Below are 16,298 nucleotides of genomic sequence, written 5' to 3' on the forward strand. Positions count from 1 at the left end.
AGCAACTTCTCCAGGCTGTTGGCGCTGGGTTTCATTTTACTTTTTCCCCTCTGAGAGGAAGAGAAAGCAGCAGCAGCAGCCCTGCGCGGAATGGAGCCTGTGATTTGACTTGGCCGGGGCAGCAGTGGATCTGGCCGGCGCTTCTCTCCTCCTCCTGCTTCTTTCTAGCAGGTAAGCTGGTGAATAATTGACGACGCCGAAGAGCGTAATGCGATTCCGCGCAGGGGAGGACAAAAGGGCAGCAGCCCCAGAAGCACTCGCTCGCTCTCTTTCGTCTCCCCCCGCGAGCCTGGTGGATTGGATACCACGGACAGACAAGAGTTTAAAAACCCGGTTTTTGGTCAGGGGTTGCAGTTCTTCTCAGGAAACGAGCAGTCAGCCGGGGGACAAAACTCTGCAAAGAAGCTGAATCCGCGTGGGGATTGGAGTCTGACTCGTAGGTCGTAGCAACCCGCTTCTCTTTCCCTCCCTTCACCCCTTACGGGAAACGAAGGGGGGCACCCAATTCCTTGATGCTCCTCCTGCTTTTCTGATGCCACACGTGGCATTAGTGGACTCACTGATCTATTTGCAGAAAAAAAGAGTAGCACTTGAAAAGAGTTGGCAAATTCGTCGTGTGGCATAAGCTCTGGAGGCGGAGAGGCCGCTTCATCGGATAACTTCTTTGGAATGGGATGATAATGTAGGAAAGCCTTCCATTCGATTTGGAACGTGGGTCTGGGCGCCCAGCTAGATTGTCAGTGGTAGGATGCTTGAAATGCAAGGAGGTTTTAATCGCCGAAAGTGTGCGCCACTGTCTTCAACCGTCTTTGCCTCCTCCTTCCCAAAGGAGTATTAACCTGCAGGTGCAGGTTTAAAAGGTCCGCAAAATGGTCGCTTGTCTCGCTCACTTTTGGAGCTCTCTAGGTGCACTCAAAGCTTCTGTGAAACACAAACTTCTCATTAGCTTATCGGAGAGACAAGTATCACTACCTGCATGCATTTTGTGGAAAGGGAATCAAGGGAGGCTTAGGTTAGGGTTAATTCTTTTCCTGCAAAGAAGTGCTAGTGGATTTGATGGCCCTGGTTGTGCTCACCTATGCTTGGAGGCATTGGTGGGTAAATTGAGTGGGGGAAACCACCTGTTGCTTCCACTTAGGTGGAAGGCAGCTGCCACCTTCTTCCTTATCTGCCTTACACTCCCTCCAGATACATATGTAGTAGCTTGCGGAATGGTCACTGGTTATTTTAAGGCAAGAAAACAGTGACCTCACTTCTGTTGTTGTTGTTTTTTTTAAACTTGCTTGGATTTGTTTCTAATTAAAAAACGCTTGCTTGCTTTGCTCCAAAGCAGAATGTGATGAGAGCAGGTGTTGGCTGTCCTGCTTCAGGCAAGCTCAGGGTTCTACAGAAAGGGCTGAAGTGTGGCCTTTCCCCTTGAGATTACCGGTAATCTGTGCAATATCTGGAAAGATGTGTGGACTTGGCATACGAGCAGATTCTGAGGCAAGGGGCCTAGAATATTTTCTGGGCAGGCCAAGTCATTGTAGCAAAAGTACCTTTGAAAGGCAACTAGAATATGAACTGATTACGTATGCTGTGGTTGCTTAAGTGTGCGTATAGTGTCTGTGGACAGCTGGGAAGGGCTGAGAGTTTGGGCTGGATGGAATCCAAACTCATTCTACGTGTGAAACTTGACTTTGACAGTTGTGCCTGGCAATTCAAGCAGTCACATGTAGAGTGAAAGTCTGAGCAGATTTCCTCATCTCAAGACTCATGACATAATTTGGTCTCTTTCCTTTCCCCCCAATAGACTCATGGAGTGATACTGTTGGAAAGCTGAAGTCCATATCCTCTTTTTGTAGGAAATAAAAGTTAGAAAATAAACAGGGTTCAGGTTGAGAGACTACATTGTTTTCCACCTAAAATGTTATATGGCTAAACTATACAAGAGGCAAATAACTCTTCCTCCTCCCTGTAGCTTACCAGTCTCATCCAGGCAGGCTTTGGAACAGCTGGAAAACTGCTTCCTTCCACATAAATAAGGAAGTCAACCCAGCCACTCCCAAGCTGTGTTCTAGTCTGTGGGCCAGGATTTCTTTAAAGTGGCAGTGATGAGAATTGTGCTCTTAAAAAGTGTGAGGATGCAATCCTATACACATTTACCTGAAGCAAAGTCCCACTAAATTCAGAAGGACTTGTGAGTAAACATAGAGGGTTGGATTGCATTTGATTGTGTATGGAATAAATCTGTAAGTAACCTTATAATACAGGCTAATTGGATTCTGATTGTGACTTACTAGATATTGCTTGACCTTTGCCCATACACATACACTGTCATGGATACTAAGTTTAAAAAGCACTCTGAAAGCACAGCATGGTACCATGTAATTAAGTGGGTAGCACTGAAAAGCTTGAGTTCTAGAATTTGTCAGCAGCCTCCTTAGGTCTTCCTTTTTATCCTCTCCTGGAGTCTATCCTCCTAGAGACTCTGATTACAGAGTAAATTGACCTTCGGGCATTTGTAAGATAAGGAACTTGTCCAAGGCTTAAAAGGAGCAGCAGCAAATAAGGATTTTTAATTACACAGTTTTAAAAATGAGGAGGCATGGAAGGAAGGTATAGAAGTAGTTACAGAGATGCGTATAAAGTCCTACTTAGAAGAACTATTTACCGGTACATGTATTTATTTGCGTGTGTTTATGTTTCAGGTATTACTTCAAAAGCAGGCTGGAGTGTGAGCAGTGTGGACAAAGATTTTAAATAATTCTACTCAGGAATTCTGAAGCTGGGGTGGAAAAAGGATGGCCAAGGTTTTGGATGAAGGACTAGATGGAGGACGCAATGAGTTTAGCAACATCATTAAATCCCGATCTGGTGAGTTTGAAGCAAAAGTTTCCAGTCCTTTTTTCTTGTGAATGCCTCATGGTAAAAACAAACAAGTGCCATTTACTTGTCATAAACCAAAGAGCTGAACTTCATGTTATGTACAAATATGCATGTAGTGGTAGCCTGATGGCCCTTTTTGAAACAGGAAAAACCTGTTCAGGGAGCCTGCAGTTGGGAGTACTAGAGAAACAGCACTGCAGGAGAGACATGCTTTAATGATTTCTCTGCTCTTAAATGCCCCAGCACCTGCCCCTGTGCCATGGGGGGGTTCAAATGCCTATTCGTCTTGTTTACTGTCACCTTCTCCAAAGCAGGCTATTGTTTTTGCAATATGGTACAACCAGTGGCTTTGCTACTGAAGTGCCATAACCTTCAATAACCCACCCAAACTGGCACTTCTGTTAAAAGTACTCTCAGGCTACAATTATGCCACTTGTCTGTAAATGTAATTTGGTCCTCTAAATCAAACACCTGATGTGTCTGTCTGTCAAAGCATTGTTCTGTATGTTGGATCCCTGGTTCTACTTGAAAAGACTCTTGACGCAGTCATCATGAAATAAGAGTAATTACAGGCTTCTGTTTTTCTGCAGTGCTAATCATGTCTGTTTATTTAGGACCCAATTACATTAGGTTTTATTAAGTCTTGTTTGGGCCACTTGTTTGCGGCTTAGAAAACTTACTGTGCACACTGCAAAATGCCTTTTAAAATATTTGTGAAGGTAGTACGTGTCTCTTTGGGAGTTCCCTGGGGTTCTAATTTAGTGCCTTACCATAAAACTAGAATTGCAGGACTGGTCAGGACAGGGGAAAAAGATGTTTTGCACACTTGGGAGTGTTTTTTTCTTCTCTGTGTAGTCTTGGACTGTATCCTTCATGTGGACAGGGTGTGACTGCACATACTTTGAAAGAGCTCACTTGACATTCTGTACTCCCTCCCTTCTGTTACATCCATACATCTCTTGCCATGCACAAGTTATTTAGGCACTGCGCACTTTTCAGAATGGGCCACAGGGCCGTCTTTAGCATATGCACTGCCGGGGTGCAAAGATCCACTCAGCACCCCCCAGTTCAGGTTAGCTCCTAAATTAACTTTTATTATGCCTTATGTCACTATTATAATTTGAAAAATTTGCGTGGCTCCAAAAAGAGGTGTTTTTTTTTTTTAAAAAAACAGCATTTCTAAAGAAGACAAAGAACACATTGGGAGTCGGTGTAAAGACTCCATGCATGCACTTACAGTTGTAAGGAGGTGTCTGAAAGATGAGACGGGTGGGCATTGTGCACATGTGTGGGAGAGCCATCTTGGGCAGCCCAGGGGCAGAGCAAGGGGGGCGGTCCGCCCTGGGTACCGTCCTGGGGAGGGGTGAAACTCTGGGGGCAGGCCCCACCCCCGCGATCGGCCAGCACCCCTTCCGTGTGGTGCGGCAACTTTTAAAAGGCTGCAACGCGCGAACAGCAGCACAGCATCTGTGCTACTGTTCATGTGCTGCAGCCTTAAAGGTTGCCGCACCGCACGGAAGGGGTGCCGGCCAATTGTGCCCGCCATCTTGGGTAGACTGCGCATGTCCTTAAAACGCGGCGCGGCCCGGTGCTGGTCAGAAGGGGTGCCGGCCAATCGCGCCCACCATCTTGGGTGGACTGCGCATGTGGACTGCGCAGGAGGGTGGGTGGACTGCGCAGGAGGCTGTGCATGCGTCGTGACGTCATGACGCGTGCACAGGGGAGGGGTGTCTTTGAGTTTGCCGCCCCGGGCGGCAGAGAGCCTCGCTCCGCCCCTGGAGCAGCCTTTCATTGTGGGAGCAACCTTATTTCTAGAGGAGCTGGGAGGACCCTTGCAAGCGCGCATATACGAGTTCTTCTTCTGGAGCCTGTGTGTGTGTCCATCGCTAGATAGGCGCGTTCTCTTTCTTTCTGTCTCTCCCTCTTTCCTGTCACTCCCCCTCCTCCTGGCTTTGGTGAGCAAGACTTTCCAGAGCTCTCCCTGCAGCAGCATTAGCAGGCAGGCGGCGCGAGATCAGTTGTGTCAAAGGTGCCGCTGCCCCCGCTGCCCCATAGCAGCTCAATACAATACTCATAGGCAGCTTCAGCGGCGGGCGCTTTTGTCCCCCAGAATTCAGTGCCTGGGTGCCCCACACCCCTTGCACCCCCAGGTAAAGACGGCCCTGATGGCATCTTTAAGTCAGTGGCATCTTAAGTCAGTTAAATTGTTGAAGAATGAGAGCATTTCTCCCACTGCCCCCCAGTCAGCTCACTTTCTAATACACGTATATGTGGTTTGTCTTATCTCACAATTGGCCAGGTATAGGAAGCAATTCTGTGATCACTATTTTGGGTCACATCTGAACCAGGGCTTGTTATGCTCCCAGTAAACCATGTCTAGTAAATCAAGAACAAACCTATAGATCTCAGTTTGCCAGGAGTGAACCAAATCACAATTCCAGGTTTTGATGTAATATGAAGTTAGGGATCATGGTTTGTTTATGGGCAGAGTGAAAGAATCCTCTTAGTAGCATTCGTGGTATGGTAAACTCTGAGATTGGCAGGTATTTGTTAGGTTTTTAACTTCTGAAAATGATTTGGATATATGCTTTATGTGCATATTTAAAGATTTATCAGCATATTTCATTTTTTTGTAATTCCTGAATTAAAAATACAAGCCTTAACTCTTGAACTTTTGTGATGTTAATAAAATTAGTTATATAAGCTCTATACCAGGAATGGATAGGTGTTGTTATATTCCAACTTCTATCATTCTTGACCACTGGCCATATTCCTGTGGCTGATGGGTGTTGGGATCCCTGTCAGAAGTGGAGGGCCAAAGGTTTTCCATTCCTGCTGTATAGGGAGGGATTATTTCTGAGTAAACATGCGTAGAATTGCACTGTGCTGTTGGGCTGACCTAAACAGAAAGTCAGCTACAGAAATCACCGGAATTAGGCCTGCTTCTTGTATTTACCTTTTGTGAATTTCCCTGTATCTTAGTTATTTATTACTCTGCATACCTGAGATAGGAGCAGAATCTGGGAGAGGGATTTCTCAATGAAAAGAGTGCAGTTCTTCAAAATACACTAGTCAACAAATTAAAGACTTGTTGTCAGGGCTGACATTTGTGCTTTTCATCTTAATTGCTCCAGAAAGGGAAAAGTGCTAAAGGGAAGGAATACTCATGCTAGTCCTCAAATGGAGTGTTCCTAAAGTGAAATAAATATGTTTTGTAATGGATATTGCAGAATAAAAGGTATAATTATACTATGATTTGTATTTTGATAATGATCTCTATTTCATTTGGGTGATATTCAACCAATCATACTCTACATAGATACTTTTGAATCAATGGTCTTAAGTTACTTGCCCATTGATTTTAATGGGTCTTTTCTATGTGTGACTAATGTTGGATTTTGCCCTCTGTCAGTTGTATGTTATGTACAAATGATCTATTAAAAATAGTTGCTTGCCCTGGTGCAGAGGGATAAATATGTTTAAAAGTTTTTTGAAGATAGTTGTACACTTTCCCTTTCGTGAAGCTACATTATATTTTAAAGGAGGAAAAATTGTTTATCTGTATCTTAAATAAGCACACTAAATTAAGATGTTACTTTGGATACCAAGAATGTTTTCATAACTTCAAGGCCCAAAAGCCAGCAATATAATCCAATAGTTTATTTTGTTTTTCCTGCTGGAATGCCAGAATTATAGCTAGAGTGCAGTGCAGAAAGAATTCAACTAAAATATGTTACAGGTGGGAGTATTGTTCACTCTTAAAATTCTGAACGGTGACTTCTATTTCTAATCGCATTTATTTTCAACTCATGGTGCTAATAATCAATAATCTTCTTTAGGTAAAATTAGTAGCAGATTACTAGTTCACACAACTCTTGTATCAGTTGATGTTGACATTACTTTATCCTAGATAACTAATGCTAATGTTTGGAATTCCCATGTCATAGGAGGAGTCTTGTTTGACCTTGGCTCCATAACCTTCCCAGCCATAATCTATTGTTTCTTCCATAGAAGTCACTCAGTGGGGACCATTATCTTGCATCTGGCAAGGTCAATGGGTTGCAGTTGCAGCATGCAATTCACTTATGCAGGGAAAAGTAAAGCTGTGCTGTATGTCAGGAGTTCACAACAAAGCTGCAGCATCCTGTTTCTCATGTTGGTTCACTAGAAGTCTGTAGGAAGTCCACAAGCAGGGCATGGACAATAGTTCTCCTACATTGTTGTACCCAGCAGGCTGTGTCTGAACCAGGAGGTCCCATTTAAATATCATGGCTAATAACACTTGGTTCTTTGCAAATTTTGCTAAGTCCTCTTTAAAGCCATGTAAGCCAGTGGCCATCACCACATCTTGTGCCAGTAAATTCCATAAGTTTTGCATTCTGTGAAAAAGCACTTCATCTAAATCTATTGTTCTGAATATATTGCTAGTCATTGGGTGAGCCCAAGTTTTCATATTATTGAAGAAGGACAAAAAGTTATTTTTAATCATGCTGTAACATGATTGAGAGTTGTGTTCAACTCTTTCATTTTAACCTCACCATCACCACTTCCTAATAAACAGAATGAATATATACGTGTAAGAAGAAAACACAAAAAGCAAAGGTCTCGAACTATTTATTGGAAGATTGGCATACACTTGTGCACTGCCTGGTAGATTTTTAGGCACTTTAGAAATTTTAAGTAGTCTGTTGGTGCATATTTCCATGTATGGTGGGATTGCCCTAAAGTAAAAGCATTTTGTTATTAGTTTTTGCTAATAAAATAACAAAGCAACAAACAGTAGTCTTTACAGAAGACATTGTAGACCTACACTGCAAGGAGCCTTTTTGGCATATGTTAAAGCTGCATCTGGGCTTCTCAATCTGGCTATTTTATTATATCACCATGTTATTATAGAATTGTAGTGTTGGAAGGGACCCTAAGGGTCATCTAGTCCAACCCCCTGCAATGCAGGAATATGCAGCTGCCCCATACGGGGATCGAACCTGAAACCTTAGCGTTACCAGCACCATGCTCTAATCAACTGAGCTATCCAGGCATGTAAATGGCTGTCACTAAGAACTAATTTTTATGCCTTTTACTGTTATATATTAGTGTTGTGTTTTATTCTCACTTGTTAGTGAGCTGTCCAGAGAATATGTGCTTATATATCATTAGACTTAATAAATAAATTCAGTTAAAATGACTCATGTGACTTTTCAAGCAGTGATTGAACGATCTTTTTTCCAAAGACTTTGTTTTTCCATTTTTGAAAGTAGTAATACAATCCCTTAAACACCAAATGTTCATTATGTACTCAGTAGCCAGGAGGTGTAGATTTTTTTTTTAATGAGAGTGCCATGACTTAGAAGTATAATACAAATCTGGAAGCCCTGCAGATATTGGAGGTGGTTTACAGCCTACTGTTCATATGTTTTCCGCTATTTGTCATTCAAGGACCTTGTAAGATCACTTAGTGACATCCAATGATGCCTGCCCACTTGTACAATGGAAATTTGCTTCTGCAACAGGACTGGTTTCTCTTCTCTCCCAAGGCAATCCCTAGATTTTGGGGGTGCGCTTGGGGGCCTCCAATGGGGAGGACATGAAGGAGAAGCCCTGTTACTTGCCTGTGCTGGATCTTTCTTGCTGAAATTATTTTGCTAATGCCAAACTGCCATTCTATAACTAATAATTTATGTTTTGAAAGTTTTAACTGTTGTATTTAATAACTTCTCTTACTCTTTGTGGAATGTAATGGACTTGGGAGTTTACCGGTAAATCTCTACTATGACCTACACAGAGATTTAAAGGAATGTGAAAGCACAGGTATGGCTAGCATACTAGGATAGACTTCTGATGTAATTTTGGTTATTACATTCATCAGTGTTAAGAGATTTTTTTAAATAAAAAAATATTATTTAAACTGCCAGGAACGATCAACTTAGTCTTACACTTTAATTGGCTTTTGTATCTTTACTTATGCAGCAAAATAACAATTTTGTACTGCCTTGCTTGTTAATGTAAATATAAATTCAGCTATGGTTTGCAAAAAATGCACAGCTAGGAGACAGCAATAGAAATATACCGGTACTGTACCTATAATTTTAAAGAATTGCATACTTTAAAATAGGATATATGCTTTATAGCGTATGCTTGAGCTGACTATTAACCTATCAGGATTTTCAGTTGTGATTATAGATTATAGTATCCAATGTTGCAGCTTCACTGGTGCAAAGGTCTTCTCTGTGTGTGTGCAGTGGAACTTCTTCTCCCTCAGCTGTTCCCTCCAGCCCACTGTTTGCCCTCAAAATCATCTCCAGAAGATTGGGGGACACTCCAGAGCAGATTTTGGGAATGTGCAATGGAAGGATACAAAATGGAAGTTGCATCATGCCAGTGGAACTAAGCATGTGGAGCATTCATTGCAACCCAGTGGCATAAGCCTCAGTTTAAGAGTGGACCTCAAATCTACATGTGTAATAATCACTAATATAGTACGGCCTAGGTAACAAATAAAGCATTCTGGTTTCAAGAGACAAAGAGAGGTGGCTTGAATATTGGCTTCTGTGGAAAGGTGACAGTGGAAGTTCTGCCACTTGTGTAGTCTAGCACCAGGGGGAAATTGTTATTTGGCCCCCAGGAAGTTTCAAAGTGCACCTTTGTTATCTAATATACTTTCTTGGCATCTGTTAAACCTTTAATAATACCAGAACCAAGAATGGCAAATACTCCATGCTGCAGTGATATGCTCAATTTCTGGAGAGTAAGATTCCTTAAAATCAGTGTAACTTGCTTCTCAGTAGAAATGCTTAGGATCACACTGTTATAATTTTAATAAGCTTTTTAAAAATCCACATTAGTTTGTATCTTCAAACATTCCAGAATATTTATTGCGGTTCATAATAAAAAGAACAAATATGGATTACTATGGTTATGCCCTCCTCATATTTGGTACAATTAATATAAAGAGGACATAACTAAGATGCTTCCATGCTAATATGGATTCACATTCTAATATACTTTGTTTTCAATTTAATATTGGGTCAATCCATTCTTGAGCTTCGTTAGATGTGTGACCATTGCCATTCTTGAACGAGAACTCTTTATTTGCTCTTATCTTTGAAAATTATTCCCACCTACTCAGACTTCAAGGTATTGTTTTGCTTTGCTTTGTAATGCTGGCTGCATTTAACTTTGTTGGGAGGAAAGGAGTACTGTGTTTAATTAGTACTTCAGGATTGCTGAGTGAGTGGGAGTAAGCATGGGAGAAACAATTTAATGTGGAGGGAAAGCAGAACAAATTTACTGTGGTTAAAACATCGATTTTTAGTGGTTGTAGATGCTATGCTCCTTGGAAATCTGCAAAATTTCATTTATCAAATACATTATTCTACTTCATTGTGAGGCTAGTATCATGTAGAAATGTAAAGAACTAACATCAGGGGTGTGTGTGTGTGTGTATATATATATGGAGAGATTGAAATCTTTGGAGTGTTTCTCAATATGCTCAGGATCAGGTAACTTTCAATGAGCTGCTTCCAAAATTCTGTGAAGTAGAGTGCCACAAATTAGATGTTCCCACAGGCGGAAGGGAAGGGAAGTGGCATTTGTCCCACCCTACCCCCCACAGTCATATATGCCCCTGAAAATTTGCTCTGGAGTTTGGGAAAACTGTTGGGTATGGTGTGAGAGATGGCAATGGGACTACAGAGGGGAAGGAAGACCAGTGAAAAATTCCTCCACCTTGCTTGGTTTCTGCCCATTTCACAGAAGCATGTCAGATTGCAGAAGCTCCCACTGTGAAGATAAGGAGCCCTTCCACTCATGGAATAATCCAATATGTTTTTCTTTTACTCAGAATTAAAGCACATGCAACTATTTAGTTTTATGCTGCTTTTCCTGCAAATACCTCTGGGCAGTATATATGGTTTCTTATTATTTCCATAATAGTTATGTGAGGTAAGTTATGCTGATATCTGGTAACTAGTCCAAGGTGATCAAGTGAGTCTGGGAAGTGACTTAAAAAGACACAAAAATGTGTCTTTACTCCCCCTCCCCCCTTTGTATGCCTCATTTTCCTTCTTGAAGGTGTGGTGCTGAAAATAATAAATGGGAATAGAATATTGAAGCAGTTGAAAATAGTGAGTTTTTAAACAAGTGCCCCTTCTTAAGGATATGGCTTATAAAAGCTTCTTTGTTTTAAAGGCTAAAGAAACTGCTGGTGATCACTGCCCAACAGGAAGGTTCTCCTAAATAGCAGTTTTAGATGCCTTGAAAGATAAAATACACAGCGCTAAAGCAAGGAAATGTCTGTCTATCTGCCTCAAAGAGTTCACTCTTTGTGGTATGTTCAAACAAAGATTCCCACCTGTGGTTCATGATACTGAGCAATAGCCACCTTGGTTGGGAAGGGGGAATGTGTAGGCAGAAAACTGGAATATCAAATATGCAGCTAGAATAGCTAATTCAAAGGTTTCCACTTTGTACTCTCTGGGTTAAAAACTAAGGGGACAACCATGTTTGCTTATTCATATGTTTGCCCTTGCCAAATATAAGCAGGAGGTTGGGGAACAGTCTAAATTTTACATTGGCACTAGTATCTTAAAAAAAATCTGTTGGCTTATTTTTAAAATCTCCTCTTGGGTTTTTTGTTAACACCTGGGAAGATGCCAGTCACAACAACTGTTCAAGTTTCAGACTGCAATAGTACAAGAAAGTCCAGTGTTGGTTGTAATTGCCCTTAAAAAAAAAGTCTTCATGAAAGTAGGCTAAAGCCTCAAAATACAATGCTATCTGAAGAGTTCATTGATGAGAATTACGTTCTTCTGAACCCCCTCCCCCCACTGAGTTGCTGTTGATAGTACTGTACTAGCTGCCTTGGCAGTTGCATGCTATTGGAATACTACAAGTGAAAGTGAATTTGTCACACTCTCCAAATTAGTCAGGAAGCATTTCATGAAAACGTAACACTAGGCAACTATATGAGGGGAGTTCCCATGTTTGTTCATAGAACTTCAGCATCTCACCAGCTGTGTCTGACTTCCATTGGATATGCAAATTTTGTCAGTTGTATCTATTCAATATATAGATCTGCTAAGGGAAAACACCACCAATAATAAAACAACAAACTACATTCATTTGCTTTGAAATGGTTTATGATTCAAACTGTCTGTGTGCCTTGGTGGAAGTATTGCTAACTAGTGATTTCTGTGGCAACAAGTCACCTGGACTTTTTAAAGAGGTACTTGGCAGGCTTGGCTTGGCCATTAACCAAAGAACTCTTTTTCTACAGAAGAGATAGGAAGTCTGCCACCCTCCCAATGTTGTTGGACTATAAACTTTCTCATCCCATACTGTTGACCATGCTGGCTGAGCCTGATGGGAGTTGAAGTCCAACAGCATTAGGAAAGCCCTGGGCTCCCCATCACTATTCTACAGAATTTCATCTTGCAGGTAGAAAATCATAGGCTCCCTTCCCATAGCTGTCAACCTTCCCTTTTTTTTGCGGGAAATTCCCCTATCAGTACTATACTATATAGTACTGATAGGGGAATTTCCCGCAAAAAAATGGGAAGGTTGACAGCTATGCCTTCCCCCAAATCTGGATCTTGAAACATGGGATCAATTGCTTGTCTTTTACTTTTCACACCTTTTTCTTTAGCTACACAGATTTGAATGTTTGTCTAGCACTGTACTGATTGCTGTGTGCGTCATGTGTTGCAGGAATTGGTCTAGTTCTGCTGGGCATTGGCTAGCAGTGGCCTGCAGGATGCTCAGTGAATATTTCTGATGCCTGAAGTTCCAAGTTCTGTAGTTGCTACTGGATAGCTGTCCTTTGAGTTTGCAGTGCTGGAGGCTACTGTTACCTTTCCTTGCAGGTTACTGTGTTTTCAGGCTTTTTTCGTTGTAAAGTTAATACTTAAATACTTTACGGTGTTGAGAATAATGCCTTTTCATCTTTAATGAGTGAAAGTGAGATTAGAGTTTTCTCGTAAACTAGAGCAGGGATTTTATGACTAGTGTTGGCCTTCCTTTGTTCCATTCTCTCTTTTCCCCCCTCTTGGTGGTGTAGGATTTGACACTTTGTCAGACTTGGAAGAAGGCCAGATCTGCATGAGACATGGAGTTTGAAGTTGCTATTGAGATATATAGTTTTTGTGTTTATTTTTATCTCCCTTAAAAAATGCACAGGGGAGAGAAATTGCTATGAGGGGAGGTGGGGGGGAGGGAGGGAGGGAAACAATGAAAGTAGGTGGAGACATTGAAGGAAAGAAAAACATCATTTGTAGGCACAAAATTGTTGGTTAGAATAGAAAGCTACAGGAAACATGTAGGTATATATTGTAAATTGTTTGCTTTTTTCACACAATGTCAACATGTGCTCTAATTCAGCAGTAAGGCTGGGCGATATATCAACAGATCATCCCAAACCAGTTTGAAGTCCATGTAAGTCCAGTTTCATAATTTTTGACCTGGCAATATATCGCAAATCACGTGTGCGTGCACCCTATGTAAAAATCACAATGTAGGGAAAACCATGAAACCAGCCAATGCTTCTCTGGATCTAAGCAGCCCCTGTCAACTCTGCCGGCTCAGCTCTCCCCTACCTCCTGTAGAGGTCAGCGAATCACAAAAGCAGGCGCCAGCAAAAGTCACGATGCAGGAAAAACCATGAAGCCAGCCAACATTGTGATCTATCAGTATATCATGATGCTTGGCTGGGGATATATCACAGTGTTGAAAACCAGATATAACCCAGCCCTATTCAGCAGAATAGGAGAAATGGACAGTAAGATTGCTGGTTCTCCAGGCATAATGGTCTGTGGCTTATAAAGCATACTTCAGCTTTCTCTACCCCGTGGCCAATCACTGGTTCCTGTTTACTTCTGAACTTGGAAACTGTGTCTTAATCCTTGTTTATGATGGAACTAGGATCATTTCCAATGACTTGTTCTCAGGCTGATAACTGTTGTTTATGTGTGAACCAGGTCTTTATCTATATGAATTCATTTTACTGGATTGAGCTTTTTGAAAAAGCATCTTTCTCATGCTGTTGGTCACTTTTTCCTCGCCTCCTCCTGTGTCTTCTCAAGCTCTTCTTTCCCATTCCTTCAGTCCACTATCTGTGAGAGAAGAAAGTGGTTTCCATGGGTGGCGGATGGCCAAAACAAATTTGTGTTTACTCTGTTGAACTATAACAATATGAAATAGCAAATAGAGAGAACTGTAACTGGGATTCTTGCATGTGAATGCACTGGTACTGTGCAAATTGGTTTCTTAAGTATAAATTCACGTTATAAGCGGTTTTACATAAGTTCTATTATGTGCACAACTCTAAGTCCTTCACATTGAAATCCTACTTGAATTCAGGCATTTCAAAAAGTATTACATTTCTATCAGTATGTATTCTTCAGTGCCATCACATTAAACACTTAATTCTTTAAGCTTCTTGCACCCAAATAAGCCACTTCGTCCATTCCTACCAGCTTTGTTCTCTACACACGAGGCTTGAAAACTTAAGGTTGTATGTGTTTAAATAGTCAGTTCCAGCTTTGCATTTAGAGAGGAAGGGTGCAAAGGATGTATAAAGTGGTTTGTTTTGAATCTACCCTATAAAAAACAAGTAGTTTAAACAGCAAAGCACTTCATATGGTTGCATTAAAGAAACTGTGAGCTGCTAAACTGAACCTCGGTTATTACCTGGTGGGGTTTGTTTGTTCACCTCGGGAGGTAGTGGTGGGCTGTCCATGTCCTGGAAGTAGTGCTTAGCTGGTTCTAAATGGGATGGCAGTCTCAGTAAAAGGTTAGGTTTGCAGCCAGGGGTGCTCATAGATCCAGCTTTGTCATTTAGAAGCCCATGGGATATCTGTGGCAATGCCTTGCCTCTGGTTGCTGTCTAGCTTCTGTATTTTGTGAACAGTCTTCAGAGGCAGCCCGTGTAAAACATGTTGCAATGTTTGCTAATCTGGAGGTTAGTAGAGGATACAGTCATACCTCGGGTTGTGAACGTGATCCGTGCGGGAGGCACGTTCGCAACCCACAGTGCTGTGTCTGCGCACACGCGTGATGCGATTTAGCGCTTCTGCGCATGCACTTGACAACATTTTGTGCTTCTGCGCATGCGTGAGTGCTGAAACCCGGAAGTAACCCGTTCCAGTACTTCTGGCTTTGGTGCGGTCTGCAATCCGAAAATGTGCAACGCGCAGCGTTCGTAACCCAAGGTATGACTGTACATAGCTGTAGCCAGGCTGCTGCTTATTTATTTAGGAATTTAATACCTTGTTCTTCAATACAGATTTTTGGGGCAGCTTCCAGTATAAAAATAATGTTTTCTGATATATTTCTCATCTCCATAGCTGTTAATATCGGTTTTTGTTACAACTTTGAAGGAATATATGCTTATTATATATATTAGACCTGCAGGAATAGGGTGGCATATAAATTCAATAAATAAAAATAAAATATTACTGACTTGCTGAAATGTGGTTTAGTAAGCTATGAATATAGAGCTGAACTTGCTTAGTGTGGTATACCTGTGGCATAGTTCACCCTATTGCATTCTGTTCCTTTCTGTAAACTGTGAAGAGGAAGCTGTGATATTTGTGTGCTACAGAGTAAGTAGTGGCGCATGAGGCCACATGTTATCATTTCACATTTCCCCTTTTCAAGCGGTGCTAGATGGATAACCTTTCAAGCAGCAACACATGCTCTGATTCTAATCTAAAAAGGAGTTTTAATGATTCAGCCATGTAACTCTGGTACCCTGAACAAACCCATAAGGTGCAGCTTCCTTCGATGGCTTCCTTTCAGTTATTTTATTGACATTAATCTGGTTCTCATTGAAGAGGAGAGTTAAAAATGATGTTGCCCCCCCCTTTCCCCCCAGATGAAAAAAAGGATAAAACCATGGCAAACTGTAGCCAGGCCAAAAAAAAAAAAAGGAAAAAAAGGGATATATCACTCTACAGGGGACCTCGTAATGATGATCTGAAAAGGTGAGAAGACAAATAGTGTTCTTATGGATGGGTGTCCTGTGCATCATGCAAGTGTTGGGCCAAAATATAAAAAAGCAAAGGCATGAAATCATGCTATACAAATTACAGGAAACTGAACTACAAAATCAATAACACAGTTTGGGGCAAGGGGAAATTACAGAAGACACAACAGTTTCTGTAAGTATTCTAGAAGCAAAACAAGGGCCACCTGTACATCACTACGTAGAGACAGTGGCAGAGATTCAAAGATGGCTATGTTCTACCTCTGCTGTCTCAGTGCCAGTTGCTGGGGCATCGCAAGTGGCATTCGTGTCCTCCTTCCAGGCTTCCTGGTTGGCCCCTGTGAAAACAGAATGGTGGACTAGATGAGCCTTTGCCTGATCCAGTATGGCTCTTCTGATCCTTTTAAGCCACAGAAAACTCTACTTTGTTTGACCCCCTTTGAAGTAGGAA

General features: G+C 41.7%; 1 protein-coding gene across 3 annotated transcripts in view; it reads left to right on the top strand.

The window, feature by feature from the left end:
- Window positions 1–421: 421 nt before the first annotated feature.
- UTRN (utrophin) overlaps window positions 422–16,298 on the top strand; it is a 321,884-nt gene continuing 306,007 nt past the window's right edge. For all 3 annotated transcript variants that reach the window (XM_033143929.1, XM_033143931.1, XM_033143930.1), the window contains exons 1-2: window positions 422–439; window positions 2,698–2,856. In XM_033143929.1, the coding sequence (XP_032999820.1) occupies window positions 2,784–2,856 (73 nt within the window). In that variant the 5' untranslated portion in view covers window positions 422–439; window positions 2,698–2,783. The remainder of the gene's footprint in view (window positions 440–2,697; window positions 2,857–16,298) is intronic.

The sequence above is a fragment of the Lacerta agilis genome, chromosome 3, assembly GCF_009819535.1.
Source record: "Lacerta agilis isolate rLacAgi1 chromosome 3, rLacAgi1.pri, whole genome shotgun sequence".
Taxonomy (NCBI): domain Eukaryota; kingdom Metazoa; phylum Chordata; class Lepidosauria; order Squamata; family Lacertidae; genus Lacerta; species Lacerta agilis.